Here is a 22,715-nt window from a genome sequence, read left to right as displayed (position 1 = left end):
TTAAACATTTAATCCCTCGACAAATATAGATTTTAAAAGGAAACACACCTTAGGAAGAGAATATAATATTATGGATGTCACCTTCTCATTTATGAGGAACACAACGTTTCGGAGTAAATGCTTACTCCTTCACCTGATGAAGGAGTAAGCATATACTCCGAAACGTTGTATTCTCTTCCTTATGTGTATCACTTCTAAATACCTTTCAAAGACTTGAAACATACATCGTGTGACGTTTCTAAACAAGGACATTTATGACTAAGGATATTATAATCCAACTATGCTTTACATGCCATGGCTTATAAAAAACAAGTCATTCGTGCTACGTGTCTGCCTGTCATTGAATAAAAGTAGATCATTTATATAAATGTACAAGGGGACACGGGTGGCCCAGTTGTCTTGGGCGCCGCAATTGTCAGTACCATATCCGTGCTTGTGGGTTTCATAAAAGTGGTGAACGTCTGAGACCTGCATCACTTTCGACTTTCCTCCCACGTTAAGCTAAGCCGCCGTGATATAACTGGAATACTGTTCAAAGCGCGTTAAACCCAACTCAATGCATTACCTTATTTCAGGAAAATGAAACAGAAACTTCTTACCATTAGGCTTCCTTTCTGGCAGAACTCCGTTATCAAGTACTTGTCCTCAGCTTCAAAAACAGCTCCATGAACCCGTGCCAGATTCTCCAAGTTCAAGTCGCGTATCTGACGAAATATTCATTCTGAATAAGCCAATTTGAATTATTACCCTTTGGCTATGATACCTGTCCTATCGGATAAATAAACCAGTCCAAATCACTCATTATGATTCAACACCTAAATGCCACATATATTGACATTATCTTGTAAACATTATTCGCGTTTGTAATCATATTGTGGCTCGTACTTTTTCCTTTTTTCATTTTTGTGGATGTAGTATACTCACTTAAAGTGTAGGGTCACACAAATGAAAGTTATTGTCCAGTACTTCATTAACCCCAAAGGTTGAACGAAAAGTAATAAATTAATATATTTCACATATAACCGCGCATATTGTTTTGACATTTCAGACCTGGGTTGTTTCAGCTGCTGTATATAAACATGGGTGTTAAATGGGGAGAAGTTTAGTATTTGAGAAACTCTTCCAAATTGTGCGTTCGTGAAAAATAATGGACGAGTCTTGATCATTGAACTTTGTTCAAAATGGATCCATTATGATTTAACTTTTTTTTCTAAGTTAGAAACAAATGCAGCTTGTCATGCAATGATTTAAATGGAGATTTGATAGCGCTTATAACTTGCCGGGCAAAAATGTAAACAAGTGACAACTGGATGTGACCCCAAAAATACAAACTTTGTCAAAACTATAATATGGTGCAAACGGTCGCTGAAACACTGTAAACTTAAGGTTTAAAACACAACTATGATACCCCTAAGAAACGCATCACCATCGAATAGCCAGTTCTTGTTTGTTTCCTTTTTAGCCAACATAGCTTCTTTAGCCTGACAGTTTAGTTGACCATGGAGGTCACTTGTCTAGCTCCACATCTGAATTGGCATCATTTGTGAAACTGTACCTTGGATGTCCCACCTGTTTGTGTCCAATTCCAACGACAAATGATCAATACGAACGTTGTCATGACACACTTACATGCAGGAATTCTTCAATCAGTGTTTCGTCCACAATGATGGATTGCAGATGAATCGTCTTCAATCGGACTGGGCAGCCCTGAAAAGCAGCCGTCAGAATGAAACGCTTTATGATCAGGTAGAAGAAACTATACTCCCCATGAGCGTTTGATAATATCCCCTGTTAACAGTTGGCATATCTGATTACAAGTCTGTGATATAGCTACATTTAAGGTTAATATACAGTTGTAATTCGAAAGCATAATTTTACACGTGACAATAAGGCCACATCCGCCAGTCGTCTCGCCCCAAACTATTCATCTGAGGGGTGAGGACAGCAATATTTCCCCAATAAAGGCACACATTTGTTATAAATTTGTTCCTTGAATTTCGATTCCATTTCAAGTATTTTTATTATCACACTAATGGTAGTGTAGTGTTAAACAATGTTGTAATTGTATTGCATTTTTTCTGTTAAGATTCGGTGGAAGTTCATGACTTTCGGTATTAACAATAATTAGTTGTCTTTAATGAATTAGTATCTAATGTACGCAGTACTATGGCAGTTACTTTTTTAGATACTTTTTGAGTCAAGTGTAATCTTGCTATAGATTAATCCATAATGGTATCGAACCTTCTAGAAGGGATTTAGACTATAAACGGTAGGCAAGAGCGTGCCTCTCTCATCTCACATTACATCAAGACCAGTATATATCCAGCATATGCCTTTTTTGGAAGCTTGACCACTGTTGCCGCTAGTTGAATATTAGTATCACTGCCTTTATTGGTATTACCACTATTATTGTATTTTATACTGCCGTTGTAATTTTACTGCCATTATTTTTTTTATTTCCACACTATTGTGTACTGCCATTGTAGTTACTTTGCAGTAATTTGTATTGATTTGTAAACTTAGTTAATTTTATAATACCATTGTTTATTGTATAACATCGTTGTTGTTTGCTTTCACACTGAAGTCGTTTGCGTATGCCTGAGTTAACAGATACTGTTTCAACTTGGAAGTCGACACGTAACAATCTGATCTGATCTAATTAAGCTATGTCTTTCAATGTGTACATGAAGAATTACCCTGTGCAGTCCAAATCCACCACCGTAAGAAGGAATGCTTTCACTTTTCGGGGTAAGGGAACTGAATTTGGAGTTCAGACTCGCCGCTGAGTCCGACACACTACGCAGCCCCACCTGGATGTCTGCGGAGTCTACCCTCCACCACAACTTGTCTACAACTGGTTTCTTCTTTCTGTGCCTGCAACATGTATTTGTCAGTAGCCGAGTGGGTATTTCAACGGCCAATACCACGACCAGGTTTCTAGACATAGCCATGTGTACATTTCTGTCCACAGTCGGTAAATATATATGGTGTACAAAACTGAAGACAGGTTGGAGATGTGTGTCATAAGGTAACGTTTTATGTGTGGTAAGGTGGTGGATGTGTTCCTTTTGACTGAATACGCTTCATTAACACGCGTAAATTGAGTACGAAATAGATGAGCCAAAAGACGTTGTCACCATCTTGAAAACAGGAGTGAGTGAGTGTGTTGGGTTTAACGCCGCTTTTAACAGTATTCCAGTTATATCGCGTCGTGTCAGCTTAATGTGGGAGGAATGCCCAAAGTGATTCAGGTCGCAGACGTTTACCACTTCGGTGAAACCCACGAGCACGGGTATGGTGCTGACAAACCTAGAAACATAATCGGGGCGAACCGGGATTCGAACCCACAATCATAGGTTTCTGGCTTGCCCAAAGGACGCAACTCTGCACAGCGAATCGCGGCGCCTCAGACGACTGGCGCCTCCGTGCCCCCCATGAAAACAGGAAATGGAGGGGAGTGTAAGCATAAGAGTCAGTAAAACACCACTATGACAAGACGGAAGTAAGAAAGAGTAATATTCTATTTGCTTACAATTTTCTAATGTGCTACAGTCAGACAGCTACGTTCAATCAGCAGGTAAGGTGAGATTATTAATTATGGTGTCTTTAATTGCCGTATACGGTGTCATATTAGGTCAGCAGACAAATATTTGGCGAGGCGCGAGCCGAGCCCAGTATGTATCTGCTAACCTACTATGACACCGTATACGGCAACAAAAGACACCACAACGAATTTATTATGCCGAAAAGTGTACACTATTTGGTATCCACCTATATTAATCCACCTAAAATGGATACAATTATCATAAAAATGCCCGCATGTTATCAGAAATCTTCGGGCCACTGTATTTTGATAGCAGTCCGCTTTTCCCTAACGACGGGCTGTTATCTATTATATTGTTATGTGACGTCACTGGCGTCACGTTTCTTGTTTGTGACGTCATCCTACAATTTTTGTGTTCTATGACGTTGTTATTTGTAAACCAGTGACCTCTGTAGATAGCTTTTATTGTGTGTGTGTGTGTGTGTGTGTGTGTGTGTGTGTGTGTGTGTGTGTGAATTACGCGATGGAAGATATGTGAACAAGATCTTGTACAGACTGGCATGATGAACGCTTTCAGCAGCATATTATATGTGTGTATACAGATGCTTTTTTATATTTGAGTTATTAATTTATAATGCTTTATAGTTTAGGAGCTTCAAAGCTGTTCAATAAGCGTCTTCAGACATGTGAGAGTCACGGTGAAAACTGTTGACACAAGTGATGACCACCGATACAAAAGAAAGGGAACTCTGATAGCCTACCTGATCTGCACAAAGAATACAATGGACGGGTAACTCGTATGACCCACCTGATCTTCACACATAATACAATGGAGGGATAACTCGTATGGCCCACCTGATGTCCACACATAATACAATGGACAGGTAACTCGTTGACCCATCTGATCTCCACACCTAATACAATGGACAGGTAACTCGTATGACCCACCTGATCTCCAAATAATACAATGGAGGGGTAACTCGTATGGCCCACCTGATGTCCACACATAATACAATGGACAGGTAACTCGTATGGCCCACCTGATGTCCACACATAATACAATGGACAGGTAACTCGCATGACCCACCTGATCTCCACACATAATACAATGGACAGGTAACTCGCATGACCCACCTGATCTCCACACATTATACAATGGACAGGTAACTCGTATGACTCACCTGATCTCCACACATAAAACAATGGACAGGTAACTCGTATGACCCACCTGATCTCCACACATTATACAATGGACAGGTAACTCGTATGACCCACCTGATCTCCACACATAACACAATGGACAGGTAACTCGTATGACCCACCTGATCTGCACAAAGAAGGCAATTAGAGCCAGGACTATCAGAAGACCAATGGTACCGGCCAGCGCACTAATCAGCCTGACCTCCGACACTGAAGCAATGATAGCAGATATGCATTTATCTCATTTCGCAAACCAAACACACAGAGTTAGGCAAGAGCAATATACAAAGACGTTCCTTTTTTATGAATATATTTGATGATTTAGCGCGTTAATGGGAACAACGTTGTTGGGGGGAGGGGGGGGGGGGGGGGGGGGAGTCGTCATTATTCATACGATTTCCGCTGGTGATAGTTTTGAAAACGTGACGAGACATTGTGGCATATTCATGTCCTGCCCACCCTCCCCCACCCCCATGCAAATGTATGTCATCCGGCCTTGCGTCGAACATTAAACATATCTCCACATTTAATAAGAAATGTCAGTACTGTATTAATGCGACTTCTTTAAGCGCTGACGGAGATCTGTTAGAACCGTTCGACTGACACACGAATGGAAACGAATCTAGCAGGTACTTACCAGTCAAATTAGTTAGATTAGTACTATACGTGCATCGCATGCCCTTGTAACCACATTCGGGTACGTCTGGTGGGGGACCGAAGTTCTGAGGCCAAACGATTGTCCTGCCAGGGGTGTGTCTGAAGGTCTTAGTTCGTCCCCGGAAACTGCCAACCCCCTGAAGGGCACATCAGAAACACACAGGAAATGCATTTGTTTCGAGATAGGAATAAATAAAATAAATGTTTCCACATTTCATTTGACACTACATATTATTAATTTTAGGTTATTAAAATTTGTTTGAGCAGAGTCACCATCGAGACAAAAACACACACACAAAAAAAAGAGTGGTGCTGTATTAATCAGTATATCCTTGATGATTGAAAACACTCACAATGACTCTCCCGGCTTTAGTTAAATCGAGTAGGAAGAGGTCCCCATCCCGAGTGCCATTTTCATCCAGTGAGATGTTCCTGTCTATCCCTGAATAACACATGAGATGATAACGTTCAAAGTCCAATATCCCATCTGGTACCCATGAAATAGTCACACGCGTACGAGGCCAGCAGCAATACGTGGTGGTGCATATATATACAAAAATACAATTTAGAAAGGAGAGTCTCTCTTAATTTGAATTCTATTATGACGGGTTATAATTTATTGCATTAACATTAAACCATCTGTCAGTCTTTACGATTGTCAGAATTTGAACCACGCTGATGAGTAAATAGTAATTGAGTAATATCACTGTTATGTGTAGACAGAAGAAAACTGACGTCAGCTGAACCGATATTATTCATGGAGGGAGCGAGACTAGCGTACAAATTAGGTACAAACAAAGGACAAGTTATGGCATGACAAGGTCCGTTATTGGCCAGATGGACACGAACTCAGGTCAAACGTCAATTCGTAAAGTTATGGAAAAACTTTGATTATTGATGAAATAATTTTCAGACATGTCTCGAAATGTTTCGTTCTGCACAACACGTCCTAATTAAAAGTGACATAAGTGAGTACATGACTTTGGTTTCACGCCGCTTTGAACAGTATTCCAGTATCACCGCGTGTCAGCTTGATGCGGGAGGAAAGTCAGAAGTGATGAGGCTTAGATGTTTAGCAGTTTGTTGAAACCCTCGAGCTCATGTAGGGTGCTGTCAAACCTAGAAACCGCGTCGAACCGCGATTCGAACACATGGTCATAGGTTTCTGGCGTGCCCACAGGACGCTACTTACATGTAGACGACTGGGACACCCGTGTACCTAATATTGGCAGGAAGTACACGTACAAGCTCGCTATTTCCAACGTCCTCCAGTCACGCTGTAGTTTATGTCTGTTATGTCTCTGATATTGATGCCGTGATAGCAAATAAAACCCTTCCTCCGAGGGACGACTACTGATATGTGGGTGTCATCAAATTCAATCATCTTCCTTCCTGGCATCTCTATATCAGGGGTAAGTGGTAACGACGCATCTTCCCGGGGCAAGGGATTTAACTGACTAAAAGAGTCCAGTTTCCAGTCTTGTCGAACTTGGCTGGAATTCCGGCTGGACTTACCAGTTTATGATCAGTCCAATCAAAATCGCGTAATGACCAAGGCACTAGGTTCGTAAACAACATGGATTTCAACGTGCAGATTTCCGTCGACTGCAGGATTTGCAAAGCGTGTGTATCGTCAACTGCGAGTCGGCAGATATTTTCCAAATCTTTTCATGCTTCTTATCAAGGTGCACCCGTGATTTGACGCACTTCGCGAGGTAATACCCGTTTCATAACAATAGAGATCTTGACTATCGATCAGATCGTCTTGACTGGGCGCCGCCATCTTGTTTGAAGCTAATATATGTGATATGAGAGGTGGAATCTGATTGGTCAGTAGGGGGGACGTAGCCTCGTAATAGCCACTCGAGCCACGAAATTCAAATCTAGTTCGGCAAGGGTGGAACTGAGTGTTTTGTCAGTTAACGCCCTTGTCATGGATCGATTGTTGAACATACCCGGAAAGGTCCTATTCAACATTTTCCTTGTCATGGCTGTTCCATTGTACGGATCGCCTCCCTCCTGAAGTGTTTCATACAACACTTGGGCATACAGGGTGACGGCGTCGTGGTAGCCTACGATGAACTCGCCTGGCTGTGGAAAATCATTGTAAACTCATAGCGTATAATCTTTCTTCAAAATAGTTATTTATAAAATTTAGACATCCTGTTCAATTACAAATTCAATGTAACCGTCAGAACAAATCTATGATATTGTTTTATATAATTTTGCTGAGTGCGGCGTTAAACAACAAACCAAACCAAAATTGAAGCACCCTATCTTTATGTGAACTCTCACAGTTGGGCCTAAGACAAGACGTCACCCTGCAATGAGATGACTTCATGATACGATACATGACGTCACATGATGTCAACTAAATTGAATTATAAATATTGATAAATATTGATCCAATCGCATATTGATTTAACGTGGTTTTCATACCCCAAAGGCACGTTTTTATAAAACTGGGATTGAGAAAAAAAACCTACTTATCGAGAAAACTTTTCATGCCCAGTGAATGGTCCAGGAGATTCCCGGGTTTCGAATCTTATTTGCTCAGTTTTTCAACCAATAGAATTGTAGCATACGCTCCAGTTCGTATAAAATATAAAATATCATTAAATTATTTTATAAATGTAATTGTTCGAACTTACGACATCGTCGCCGAAGTCGAGGTCCCAGTTTTCGAGGGCGTTGGCAACGACCGTCTCCTTGAAGAGTTCATATTTCTTGGTTTTCGACTCTCTCAAAGCCAGGAAGAAAACGCTTTGGAAGGCTTCCAGTGCCTTCTATAATGGAAGACATCGGTAGTAAAATAAACATAACGACATTCCCACAATAGAATACTTATGTGATAATCTGAAACCCCGTGAGTCCAGAAAAAACCCATCTAATAGGCGCCTGCAGTTACTAACGCCTGGGAGTGCGTCAGTATTGTTATACGCCGCACATTGCACCCATGTTGAGAATCGAACCCGGGTCTTCGGCGTGACGAGTGAAAAGGTTCAACCACTAGGCTACCCTATCGCCCTACGAACGTCTATATATAAATGCAGAGGGACATACATCTTTCCGTGCCCATGATTTGTTAATCCTGACATTTGTTTGATGAATTTTCTTTTATCACAACTTCGGGGTCTTTGAAAACCTTTGTTCCGATGTATCTTGACAGAACCGATTATTATCATTACCAGAGAGCACAACAATTTTTGCTTCTCAGGATTGCAACAACTTAATGCAGTTATGCCCCCACGGCATCAAGGATGTCGTTTGACGACCGAAGAACATAGCAGATGCACGGACATGCTTGAAACTTGGTCAGCACTCTCTTGTTGAAAGTCTTTGGTTTCAGGCGGAGTGTGAGTAGCAGTGCATAGAATCGATACCAGACGTTTTGAACAGCTACCCACCGACATGCAGGTGGTCGACAGCGTTCCATCACACAGCAGGAAGACAGGTTTCTGCTGATTGCAGCAAGACGTCACCACCTCGTGACTGCCACCACACTCAGAAATGACCCGCGGACAGTGAGTAATCGTCTCTGTGAGGCTGGTTTTCGGTTAATGAGGGCATTTGCATTTGCATCTCACTGACCCACCATCATAGGCAGGCACGTTTGGACTGAGCTGAAGATCACGTCAGTTGCACAGACCAGGACTTCACATATCGTCGAGCCCATGTGTGGCATACACAACATTTGACCATTTATCAAATCTGTCAAACCCTTATGAGATCAGGTGAAATGAACGAAAGCCTTATGGTGCCGCGTTGACTTTTTCTCGTTATTTCGTGTTTTTTAAATAAAGTGGCACCATTAGGCTTTCGTAGAAATGGTGTTTAGCGTCGTGTTAAAGATTATTGTACTTATACAAAGACGTGTGTGTGTGTTTGTGTGTGTGTGTGTGTGTGTGTCTGTGTGTCTGTCTGTCTGTGTCTGTGTCTGCTCGACTAATACCGGTTTTACAGTGTTAGCCCACTGAAATACCATGCCGCAGTTTTATATGGCCACCCCACTCAGACACACTTTACTGACTACGAGCCGACCAGTCCTTGTCGAAACAAGGCAAACAAGTAATTATGAAAACCATATGTATGAATCACTGGAAATTACAGACGACACAGATGTTCGCAGAAAAGGTATTCAAATCCGGAGATGTGAAAGGTCGTGGAATGGAATAACATAGCACATCATAACTTTTCTCGTGTGACTGAACTGGGCCTTTGATTATGAAACCTTGATTGGAAAACTAAGTTGCAAAGCAAAACGTCTTTCCGTGAAATGTGAATAAAATATAATGCTCTAAAGTCCCTAAACAATTGAGACATGTAGACGGCATACGCTGGGGCTGATGAATTATACTGCTCGGAGTGCTATGGGTCTGAGACGTTTATCACTTTGGTGAAACCAACCTTAACAGGTGTGTTCTGACAAACGTAGAAATATAATCAGGGCGAACCGCGAACCGCGAAAAGAACCCACTCTCATAGGTTTCTAGCACGCCAAAAGGAAAAGAACTCAGCACGGCGAAATTTCCCCCGCCTTAGACGACTGTGCCACCCGGAGCTGTTGAAATGTGGCTCTCCCGATCCGACATCGTCCTATCGGCTACCCACCTCGTCGTTCTCGTCCCCTCTCTGCCAGACATAAGGCGTGACGGTCTCCAGCAGAGCAACTGTGATGATGAAGACGTACTCGCCATTGGTGTAGCCCATGTCGTGGGCAATCAGCATGATGTCGCGAACAACGTCAGCAGGCGCATGGATGATGAAGACTGATTAAAATGGCAAAACGTTAGTTTCGATCTTTGAAGCCTTTTAGACATTAAGCATGCGACATATAATCATCTTCCCGAGGCAAGCGTGTCCACTAGCCTACATCAAAGCACAGTTTCTACCCTTGCTACATCATTGCCACTTTTTTGGCTCAAGCGCCACCTCACGTAGTTCACGAGTTGTGTCCCTTGTAATGAAAACGCGAGATCCAATCAGATCGCGGTTCTGTTCCCGTATAGCTTCACCAAAATGGTGATTACCACAGGCGAAGATGAAAAAGACATATTCGTGTCAACAAAGTCAGGCAGCGGTGAAGCACTTTCATACGAAGGTGTACCAGTCGTGGATGTTGATTTTGTGAAACGTTCTCTGATTGGACTGTCGATATGTGCGATACTCCAATCATATTTAGCACAGGTAAGTGGGTCGATGTGGCAAGGGTGTAAACAAGACTTTGATAGAAAGGCTAGTGGACGCTCTTGCCTCGGGAAAATGACCTTTAATATACTACTCGACTTTTGACAGGGATATATTTTTATCTAATGAACTGATTCTAATAATATGTCAAGTTCATATTCAAACAGAATGAAAGATCCTATCAAAAGTCGAGTAATTTATAAATCAGATATAATATAATTAATTTCATTGATGGACAGGCTACCCGAGAGAGTAAAAAGCATGTTTTAAATTTGTTGACTTCAGTGATGTAAGGTTCACAAATGTGAAGTAATCATTTATAAGATAAGTTAAATGGATATATCATCTCAATATATTTAATCTAAATCGATGTATGCATCTAAGGTAGCAGAAAAAAGCTACGTGACTAACTCCTATAAAACAATATCACATCCTGTTTTATTTTTGTTTGTTGTTTTACACCGCACTCAGCAACATGACGGCGGTCTGTAAATAATCGAGTCTGGACCAGACAATCCAGTGATTGACATCATGAGCCTCGATCCACGCAATTGGGATCGATTACATGCATCAACCAAGTCAGCGAGCCTGACCACCCGATCCCGTTAGTCTCCTCTTACGACAAGCATAGTCGCCTTTTACGGCAAGCATGGGTTGCTGAAGACCTATTCTACCCCGGATCTTTACGGGTCCATCCTGTTTTAAATCAGTTATTCGTCCATGCAGCTGTGAAGCTCACCCCTGGCATTCTCGCTCCCCTGTTCTAGAATGTACCTATACCCTTTGGGATTCAAGCGCTTCTTTCTCAGGGGCAGATGAGAAACATCAAAGATGGAAGTTTTGAACATCTGATGGAATACCCTGCCCATCCGGCTGGACTCTGCATCTCTGTCGCTGTTGTCATACAAAAGGGCTATATGACGCCAGCGGTACATCTCCAGAATTTTCTGCGTGAAGTCAGTAAATAGCCCAAACGGAGATAACTTAGTGACAGTGGGGTATTGCGTATTCTGGAGTACATCTGTGTTACCGCCAGGCGTTATAAGAGGGATATTCCAGTCCGCCGCCATAAACCCGAGGATTTCCACAGCGTCCCCACATGCTGTGAACATAAAATTAACATTTTCATCAAAGATTGCAAATATATCATTCTATAAATTCAAGGCAATTCATACGCATAGCAATATATACTATGCAAGTAAGTGATATTTTGTTTTGAGGTGAAACTGCAGGAAGATACACCAATGTCTGGCAATGAAAGAAATTCATTTATGTGGCAAGAACATTTTCGAAGAAATCAAGCTCCCAAACACAACATTGTGACTAGGGCTGGGACGGGTAACTCGGGTACTCGGGTCGGGTGGGTACTGAGTAGGACGCGGGTACCAACAGAACTTCCCGGACCCGTGGTTAGTCACGTGATATATTGTTTCATGACAAAAATTCACTATATAACTACATGTTACACGACAATTTTAAGTCTAATGTTCGCATTTCTTTATGACTATGAACACGTTCCTTCTGACTTATATATGTTTGAGCAAAGCTAAAACTTCAGTCAACTTCAGTGTATGCATGACCACATCGTTTTATACGTGTATCTAAATACATTCTGCCAGGGCTACTGTCAAACTATTCCCAATCGGACATTTTGTACCTGTCTCTTGACACCAACAGCGCGCGGCTACCCGGGTAGGGTCGGGTTATGGGGGTGTGAGTACCCGGGTAGTAAATTTGGACTCGTCCCAGGCCCAATTGTGACAGTCATGCATCACGTGACCTCGGATAGCACGTGCAAGGGGCGGTATGCCAGATTTACCATCGTCACCCAGACTCGGTTGTGAGCAGATGCATATCATTTTCATGGACCCAAAAGCTCAAATACACTTTATAAAACACATTTAATCATTAAGGAAGCAACAGTATTTAACATGCGACGTTTGCAATGTGCTGAACGTTTTCGTGTCATAGGCATGTTGCAGGTTGGCACATGTCAGAATAGTGTTTCTCAAACGCTGCATGTTTCTCAATATGTTATCAGCAGACTGTGGGCCCGATACCAACAAACACATAACGTCGATGCGTTTTGCAAAACTCAAATTTCGAAACGGCCTAGTGCGCCCCCATCTCATCACATCAACCATTAGAACCCATTTGATGTGATCACCGGCTCCCCAGCAGATATGATCATATCAATACCATATAGATCATAATATGTCTTTTGGGGCATAGTATAATTATTTAGACTAACACTTATCCACCTTTGCCTCGTCTATTTGATATGTACATATCAGTATAAATATACATCCCCTGTACTGGTACTGATCACAAACAACGTAAAAGCTATATTTGCGTTAATAGGCAGTTCATCTATTGACTGAGATTGGAGGTACGTGTAGCTCTAGACATTTGCAAGTGCGGACATTGTCCACTTAAATGCACAAACTGAGGAGCAAAAGAAGGTATACCGAGTTTTTTAATGTTATCAAAAATTTAAAGAACTGTTGTTAAATTTGATTCTACCTATTTAACTATCACTCATTCCTGGAGTAAGGGTAAGAAATGAATTTGCAATCACATGACCCCTACCACGTTTTAAATGTACATTTGTGCCGAAAAATAGCTAATTTATTAAATTTTCAAAGATAAGATATCTACGACTAGCATCAGCAGTTGAATATTATGCGAAAATACTTTTTCAGAATTTCTAAAAGTTTTGAATCAAATTATTTACAAAAAAAACAAAAAAACATGTGAAAGTATTATTTGAGTGTTGACTAAGCGCCAGTACAGTTCGATTTTTATATATAGTATCATTAACATATCAACGGACAGGTATAGTTCCTTTTGACCCTCAGTTAATAACTCAGCGTTCTTTTTTGAAAACCACAAAAGTGATATTTGTATGGTAAAGGATTATTTAAACTTAACTCAATTATGCCACAAACTAATTTATGACCTTTGATCACTCAAACCTACTCATCTTATTTAAGATGCATATGACGTATTTTCTACACTTCCTTTGTTATGAAATGTACGTTTGAAATTTAAGCATCCTTGAAAAAAATTAATTTAGTGTTTGCCTGAATGCGTCGACAAGAAGTTTTGTTTAAGAATGAAATTACCGTGCTTCTCAATAATAAAGGTTGGTGCAAACATTTGCTTGCAAATTCGAGAATGATCTATGTTGTTGACGTATACACAAATAAAAACCAATACTTTGGTTGTCATGGATATAAACATACATTTTCACATCAACAATAATTACATTAGTGAAATATCAACAGAATCATTAAAAATATTTAGTAATAGAATTGAATATATTAGAACGCATATTTCCCTTCGTTTCATAGTGACTGCCATAATAAACACAATAAGCTCACCTGGTCCGATGAAAGCTGTGACTCCCTCGTTGTAGTATACATCTGCTGCTATGGCACCGACTCTGTAGCTGTTGCAAGTGTTGTTACGAAAAGTGACCCGAAAGTCAATCGTATCACCATACTTCTTTTTGACTTTAGTTAACGCAAGATTCACTGCGGGCCCTGATCGAGGGAGGGCGAACGAGTACCGGGTATCATTCACTTCAATTGTTGCTATTTTGGCTACAAATCTTGCGGCCATAGTAAGGCTTGCGAAACACACAAGTGCACCTAGAATCAAAGCCAGGCCAATGTTTCTCATGTTTCGACCAGTGTCGACCGAGAAGTGGTCGGGGAAGTCAAATGCAACGCCTTGTTATACCGCAGGAAATGGTGCAACTTGACAGTTTGCCTCAAACAAGCCAAACTGTTAATGGTGCCATCACTGCTACTTGAGAACATGTGCAGTCCACATCCATATATCTCCATCCGTGTCAGTCCTGAGTGAGTGAGTGAGTTGGGTTTAATGCCGCTTTTAACAGTATTTCAGTTATATCGCGGTGTGTCAGCTTAATATGGGAGGAAAGCCCGAAGTGATGCAGGTCTCAGACGTTTACCACTTTGATGAAACCCATGAGCTGACAAACGTAGAAACATAATCGGGGTGAACCGGGATTCGAACCCACAATAATCGGTTTCTGGCGTGCCCAGCGAATAGCGGCGCCTTAGACGACTGTCCCCCCAAATACCAAAATGTTTAAGATTATCTAGACAATGTTCCTTAAATGTTGTCGAAGATGAATTTCATTTTCTACTTGTATGTTGTAAATATGAGGATTTAAGGAACAAATACTATGTACATCCAAATAAATACAAATTTATCTCTTTAATATCACTTGTGAGCAAAACGGCTTTACGAAATCTATCTCTATTTATAAATCATGCCGTGTTATTAAGAAATGAATCATTGCAATATGTTTAACCGCTTTCACATTGCCATTTATTCTGTACTATGGGCCTGTGGCCTTACAGCTATATGTAAATAAACTGAATTGGTTTACATTGTGAAGATACAATGAGAAGGTTTTAAGTTACACATGTGGTAATCCTGGTTGTGGCCAAAAGGTTAATCTTACGCTTCATGTTATCGGTGTTCTGATCTCGTTCAGTAACAGTGAACTAGCCAATTCACTCCCACTGACTTACCCACCCGAAATAGAAATAAAAGATACCAATGAAACAGCTTCATCTAGATTTGTTTCATTTTGAGAACTGTGCATAAAGAATCATACAGAGTGACAAAACACTAACCCAAGTTCTGTATGGCAAGAGGGAAGACTTCAACTTTCCAATAGTCAATGTTCCTTTATGTCGAACAATATTCCATCTGCTCCAGCTTTTGATGTGAACATTTCACAACTTATGAGGAACAATCGAGTATGCTCTTTCTGTGAACATTTCATTCGACTCTTGCTCAAAAGTTGTTTGATAAGGGTACAACATTCAAGGCCTCAGTAAAGCTTTAAGAAAGAGTTATGGTAGACATGTGGAGGAAATTTCCAATTTTGACCAGCGCATCAGTGACAAAATAATGTGTGATGCAATTCCTTATTTCGACTTGAACCATATGTTCCCGCGTCTTTTCAGGTGGAGACGTGAATTGCCTTTGCATGTGTTTGTGACGGGTGCCACCGGTTGGGCAGGATACGCCCACCGTTTAGCGAACACCTGATATCATCACTATTTAAAGTGATTTATAAACCCGTTCTCATGATATAGTCGAAATCGTACATGATTTTAGCAGAGATTCCTTATGATTAAGGAATGAATAGTGTCGCTTTTATTTGATAAATTGAAATTACCTTAGAAGTTATTGTTACCATTACCGATATCGTTTTTTTGGTCATTCTGCCATTTCTTTTAATTGCCATAATTACTTAATGACATTATATACTTAAAAATAATCAATTCTCCCCACACAAAAATTAGTCTCATTATACAAGACCTAGAATGGCTTATAATATAGCCTCAAATAAACCTCCAGTATGACTACGTCAAAACGCTGGATTTTTTGTTAAAGAACGTGAATATAGGGGCAGTTTAAGTGTGTTGCGTCAAGTTGTTGTTTTTATTTGGAAAACAAATAGAAATGGTACTGAAAGGCTGATTTTACCTTGACTCAATTACCCACACTACCCCCACCCCCACCCGTGAAAATAAGGGGTAGAATAGGTCTTCAGCAACCCATGCTTGCCGTAAAAGGCGACTTTGCTTGTCGTAAGAGGCGACTAACCTCATTTTTATAAAATTAGCGCACTTAAAATTTAAGTATCCTTGAAATCATAATCACCCAATTAAATCGACAATGCTACAAGCAGTTGTGTTTATAGATGAAATTAGCGTGTTTCGCAGTCACTCAGTCAATTATATACGTTGCGGCAAAAATGTCTTGGTCTTTTTGACAAATAAGGGGATTGTAGATAAAAATACATTTTCACATCCACGGTAATTCTGTTTGCTCCGGAAAGAACTGACATTAATTAAGTATATCGACTCTCACTGCGACAAAGAAGTGACATGGGGAGAGACGAGTGTCGACAGCGTAATGAGACATTGTCGGATATAACTTGTGCAAAGTAATATGCATCTCTTCTCTTTAAACTATTTACACATACTAATTCATTAGGTGATTGTTTTGTGGTTATCAGCTTGGCCATGTACAAACCGGCACCCCGCTGAGATGCTGATTACCTGATGATGTGGGAGTTTATGGCAGCAGTAAGTATGTTGGTGATTGTATGGAGCTGTATAATGAGCTATTAATATAGTTGACAAGGTATGAAGTAACGATAACAGTTTTCGCACGCGTCAGCACTTAACAGCAAGGATCGTTACCGAACATGGCCAAACTTCCCATAACTGTGATCCGTGTGTATTATGTCCTGCTTTCTTATTTAATGTGAACTATACAATGGAACGGAAATATGTAATCACGATTCTCGATGGAATTGATCTTTTTGTGAGGATAGTAGTGTGTTCCACATGCCAATGAATGCGGGATGATAAATAATAATATGTGACAAGTTGGGCGGAAATGGCAAAAATATATAAGTTATCACGCGAGTGTGTCTGGATGGTAAATATCCTGTATAAGGAAAACACAGTGTACTTAGCGAGTGTTTGTAATTAGCTGCGGCCATTGATAACTTCTCTAAGTGAACACTATGTTCCTTCGGACAATCACTCAAGGTTTGTTATGCAATCTTAATATGCGATCTTATAAACATTATTATTTTCGGTGGTGTCGAGCACCCCTAATGGAAAAAAACATACGACAAAACCCTTTCCATATTCAAAAGAAATCTCTGCTAAGAGCACAGTCCATTGTACGATTCAGACTTTATCATGGGCAGGTGTTTATGATTACGGTCGAATAGTGAAGATACCAGATGGTCGCGACAAGCTGAGCGTATCCAATCACAAACATTCTAAGGCATGAGAAAAAAATGATACTGGATATATGTATCGGTCAGCTGTTTCAGTAAATTCATTATTACATTATAAAGTCATATATGAACCAATTTCGTTATTCCAAAAACGAATCTTGCTCGAGAATGTCAACTAGTATTTTGCTCATTGCACGTTATACATCCAAGGTCGGAATCGTCAGTCAGTGGTCTTGTGATGCAGGAGAAAATAAAGAGAAAGTATATAGTCACTACAGATCGATCTCACAACTTGTACTTAAACACTTTATACAATTTAAGATACTGAAATATACAAAAGCCAACAAATATTGAGTTAGGAGAGTCCACATTAAAACATTCTTTAATCATACATTAACATGAAATAAGTTACATGTATTAAAACATGCAACAGCATATACACCACCAAATATCACTGGTGTTACATACACTCACTGTATTATCAAAATCAATGGTGTAACGTACTGACGAAAATGCTTGAAAAATCCTTTTCTGGCTTCATTTAATAATTAGGAATCATAGTCTCTTCTTAGGGAAGAGAATATATGGATTTCAACTTCTTTATTATGAGGCACACAACGTTTCGGAGTGTATGCTTACTCCTTCATCAGGTGAATATATTCTCTTCCTTATTCGTATCACTTCTAAATGCCGTTCAAAGACCCGATAGTCTTTTCTTGACATCTTACTTCCCTATTTGAAGACTCAGTTCAAATCTCGAAACATTGTTATTTCGAAAAGAATGGACACTTGGTGTAATTATTCCTGGACACACAAAAGGACCAACAAATGATGTAAATAATTTCAGAGGCATAACACTCTCCAGCATATTCGGCAAACATTTTATTTCAAGCATAAATAAAAGAATGGTATTTTGGTCAGAAGCTCTCGAGAAGATTGACGAAAAACAACCTGGATTTAGACGTGGGTCCTCCAAGACAGATAACATATATTTATGTTAGGGGATATTATTGATAGAAAAATACAGGGTAAACGTGGTAATTAGTATGCACTTTTTGTGGATATTATCTATAGTTTAAAGCATTTGATTCAGTATGAAGAAGAACATTATGTGTTTTTATTTTATTCTAAAAGAATAAGTAAAACCACGGGAACATTACTATGTAATAGCTTTTAAGATAGAAATAATGGTATATATCTCTTCTAATTCTTTATTAATGAACTTGCTGAACAGATACAACCTAATTATGATGGGGGCATTCAAGCATACCCCGAAACTAAAACAAATATGTATGTTACTCTCTGGTGGTAATATTGTTATGTTCTCAATTACTGTAAAATATTTATAAGGGTAAATAAATCAATCAGAATTATATTAAATAATTGGAAGCTCAATATAGATCGGACTAAGGTTATTGTGTTCAGTAAAGGTAATATGTATGTATGAATGTGCGTGCGTGCGTGCGTGCGTACGTACGTACGTACGTTTGTATGTATGTATGTATGTATGTATGTATGTATGTATGTATGTATGTATGTATGTATGTATGTATGTATGAACCAGCCTTCGTTGTGGTAGACTCTAGACTTATCTCTTGTCTCCATTTGACACACCAGCCATGTAAGGTAAATTGAATTATTAAGCTACAGTAAACTATGGTTATAACGAACTCAAAGGGACTACTAATTTTAGCTCGTTATAACCGTAATTCGTTATAAGCATATATACAGTATAACTATACCAAATAGTCGGGACTAAAAAGTTAGTCCGTTATATCCGTTAGTTCGTTATAAGCGTGTTCGTTATAACCGTAGTTTACTGTATTACTCGCATGTATTACTTTAAGAGTATCAACACCGCCAGTTACGATTACCGATGTTGAGAACAAACAGGGCCCGGAATTCATTCACACCAGTTAGTACCAGGTTTTATAATACCTTTTGAGATAAATACTTGTTGAACATTTATTCGCTAAGGACACATTTAATGTTAATTACGTTTGTGATGTTCTTATTTATTTGTATATGTGTTTATCAGTAAGCTGAGACCTAGTGCTGATGAAACCCATATTTCCTTTGAAATAATAAACTTATCCTATCTTATCTTATCCAACATATGATGCAGGAAGATCTCATCAGGTGCCATTAGTCCAACACCATCAGCATAGATGAGGGTTGAGATCATGCATTCATCATCAAAACTTACATCACAATGAAGATTATTTATCTCCTCATCCCCAGTATTCACATGTACGTGGTTTTCAAAATAAGGTGGGTGACAGCATGCACCCCTGTTTCACACCCATGGTTACAGGAAATTATATAACATTTAATCTGTAACTTTTTAATGTTCAAAGACCACTACACCTCTATGTAAAGACTTTGGATAGCATCAAACATTCTTCCCTCTATGCTTACTTTTTTTATATGATATGATGTGTCCTCTGTTTCTAAGTTGATCCCGAAGATCTCCTCCTGCTTTCAGAATCAAGCCATGTCTCCAGCCGGTTGGTGATACAGATTTCCTGGGATTTTATCGAGAATAACTTGTCCGGGGATAATCTTTAAAAAAAATAATTATGCTTCAGACTGTTGGAAAAATATCTTAAGGCTCTTAGTTTTAATTAAGATGGTTTTGCATCTGTAGCTGAAAACATTTCACTCTCCATATAAGGATGTATGAAAACTCCATGTAAAGTTGACATGTGTTATTGTCGCTGATTATGTTGACAAGCGACGCGTCATAGTAAGTGAATGGATGTCAAATCTAAACTTTCTGGAATGATTAAACCAGGCCTTTAATGGTGTAACCTCGAAAGAAAATAAGCTTTCAGTGATTTTGAATAATAAGTATTGAGAAACTAGACTTGAGCATGTTAGATATTGCTGGACATGAAAAATCGAAGTCATCCATATGCAAAAGTTTCAGAGTGAACGAGAATAATTTATTTCCTAAACATTGTAGATTATTTCCTTGTATTCAAATGTTTCGATAAAAAGAGTGTTTGTATTTACGGCTGCAGTATAATAAATTTATGTTGTTGTGGAAGGAAGGATGCTTCCTATATTTGAAGAGTGTGTTTGGCGATATTTACCATATGCAACCTCACATTCCTTTTCAAACCAACGGCGATTTGCATGATCTTACTTACTTAATAAGTAAGTAATAACGAAACTGTATATTTTCCACTTACAGGGGTATTTACCTACTCTAGATTCACAGGTTGGAGCAAGTGAAGCAATTTTGTCTTTAATGTCTTTTATAGCACTTATATCCAAGCCAACTGTCCCACTTTTTTGTGATGTTTCTGTTCCGTAGTTCTCTTATTACGCTTATTACTATGTGAAAATGGCTACCTATGTCAGCACAATTTAGATGTAAACAAAGAGGATTATGAACATCAGAGATTAGGTGTGAAGATCGGGGATAGAATAGGTCTTCAGCAACCCGTGAGTCCGTAAAAGGTGACTATGCTTGTCGTCGGAGGCGACTTACGGGATCGGGTGGTCAGACTCGCTGACTTGGTTGATGCATGTCCTCGGTCCCAATTGCGTGGATCGATGCTCGACGGTCCAGACTCGATTATTTACAGACCGCTGTCACATAGCTGGAATATTGCTGAGTGCGGCGTTAAACAACAAACAACTGTTGCCCTAACTATTCCTCTATTGCTGGGTAGTTTAGATAATCCTTAGTGAGTACATGTATCAACATAATTTTAACACCATATAAACGTTTAGAGTTTGTAAAATCAGAATGTTTGTCTTAGATATTACTTTTAGATATAATTTTTAGCACCCACAATGACCACGTGCAGAAATCATATAATGTATTTGACGATTTCTGTTTATCATTTGGGCACTTCAAGAATATAAGTACACGTGTGATTAGCATACATTAAATCTGCAAATTGTATCATCAGTAAATGCTATCCTTATTACATTTAAATCTATGCCATTACACCGATTCTCCAATGAATAAGGTCCAAGAACGTTAATACACTCAGGAAATAGGCAGATTGTTTAACTGGTGCTGCAGACACAATATTCAGATAACATATTTTAGCATAACACTCGATTAAATATCATGACAAATAGTTTCACATGACAGTGTGGGAAATATTCGAGTTTTGCCACATTTCTCTAATTTGAACCAGAGACAGGCCACCAATACTAAATCGAAGGCTTTCATTACGTCAGTGTAAATTTGTCAAGAAAGTAGATCTGGAATTTCTTCATTTATTTATCGTTCAATAATGGTAAAATAGCCAATTCACTTCCAGTGACTTACCCATCTGAGCTAGAAACTAAAGTCCGCGCGCCCGATCTATTTCACATTTAAGTCTATGCATAAAGATTCAAAGTAACAAGCAACTATACACAAGATTGGGATGAATTCAACTGTCAATCTTCTCTTTATCTCGAGCTTTCGGGTACAATCAAACATGTTCTGTCTACGAAAATGTCAAAGGGCGTCATACGACTCGTGCTCAAAAGCTGTTTGATCGAGGTTACAGCATTCAAGGCCTCTGTATAAGGTTTTGTGGCAGACATGTAAAGTATATTTCCGGATAAGTCGCATTAGGCTGTTTCACATTTTGTCTTGTTCAGGTGAACATTTTACATGCCTTTGCATGTGTTTGTGACGGGTCACCAACGGTGGGGCAGGATGCGCTCACATTTTCGCGAACCTGGTGACCTGGTGTCATCACTATTAAATTTGGTAGTGATGCATTAACACATGCTTATGACATAGTCGGAATCGTAAAATTGACTCTGCTCCTCGCAGTGATTTCCTGTGTCTATCAAAAGTTTTTTGTCCCTTTTCTTAGTGAGTGAGTGAGTTTGGATTTACGCCGCTTTTAGCAATATTCCAGCAATATCACGGCGGGGGACACCAGAAATGGGCTTCACACATTGTACCCATGTCGGGATTCGAACCCGGGTCTTCGGCGTGACGATCGAACGCTTTAACCACTAGGCTACCCGACCGCCCCTGTCCCTTTTCTTAACTAATAAGAAGCGTATATAACATAGCTTATGTGTGTCATATATAACTTTAAGACATCAAAAGGTGGAACTGACGAAACATTGCTCGACATATCTGCATAAATGGAAAGTTTACTAGTGAAAAGTCGAAGTCATCTCTTCAGTAATCCATACTGTTTTTTTAACTTATAATTATCCTCTTGTCATGTCCAATATGATTGTGTCATTTCACTAATACACCTGTTGGTGACAGTTATAAACAGATACAAAAAACACACTCGCCCAACTAGGGTTCGTGCCAAGAGAGGTACCAGTCAGAGCCCATTACAA

The 22,715-nt window shown here is 39.6% G+C and overlaps 1 protein-coding gene across 1 annotated transcript; it reads right to left on the bottom strand.

The window, feature by feature from the left end:
- Positions 1-5,718: 5,718 nt before the first annotated feature.
- On the bottom strand, positions 5,719-14,212 carry LOC124134751 (atrial natriuretic peptide receptor 3-like). Its single transcript, XM_048381559.1, has 6 exons — positions 13,972-14,212; positions 11,328-11,690; positions 10,013-10,170; positions 8,053-8,187; positions 7,357-7,492; positions 5,719-5,843 (listed from the first exon to the last, which is right to left on the bottom strand). The coding sequence occupies exons 1-6, from the start codon at positions 14,210-14,212 to the stop codon at positions 5,719-5,721; spliced, it is 1,158 nt and encodes a 385-aa protein (XP_048237516.1).
- Positions 14,213-22,715: the final 8,503 nt, after the last annotated feature.

This window comes from Haliotis rufescens, unplaced genomic scaffold, assembly GCF_023055435.1.
Source record: "Haliotis rufescens isolate VD_foot unplaced genomic scaffold, xgHalRufe1.0.p SCAF_4, whole genome shotgun sequence".
Taxonomy (NCBI): Eukaryota; Metazoa; Mollusca; class Gastropoda; order Lepetellida; family Haliotidae; genus Haliotis; species Haliotis rufescens.
Note: the sequence above shows the minus strand (reverse complement) of the source record. Positions and strands in the feature narration are given on the sequence as shown.

Bases quoted from the DNA above. Each gene is read 5' to 3' on its own strand.
- LOC124134751 (XM_048381559.1), bottom strand. From the start codon at position 14,212: ATGGCCGCAAGATTTGTAGCCAAAATAGCAACAATTGAAGTGAATGAT. The intron at 11,691-13,971 runs GTGAGCTTATTG...TTATGTTCACAG, and splicing joins CACAGCTTTCATCGGACCAG to CATGTGGGGACGCTGTGGAA. The intron at 7,493-8,052 runs GTAAGTTCGAAC...GATTTTCCACAG, and splicing joins TCGACTTCGGCGACGATGTC to CCAGGCGAGTTCATCGTAGG.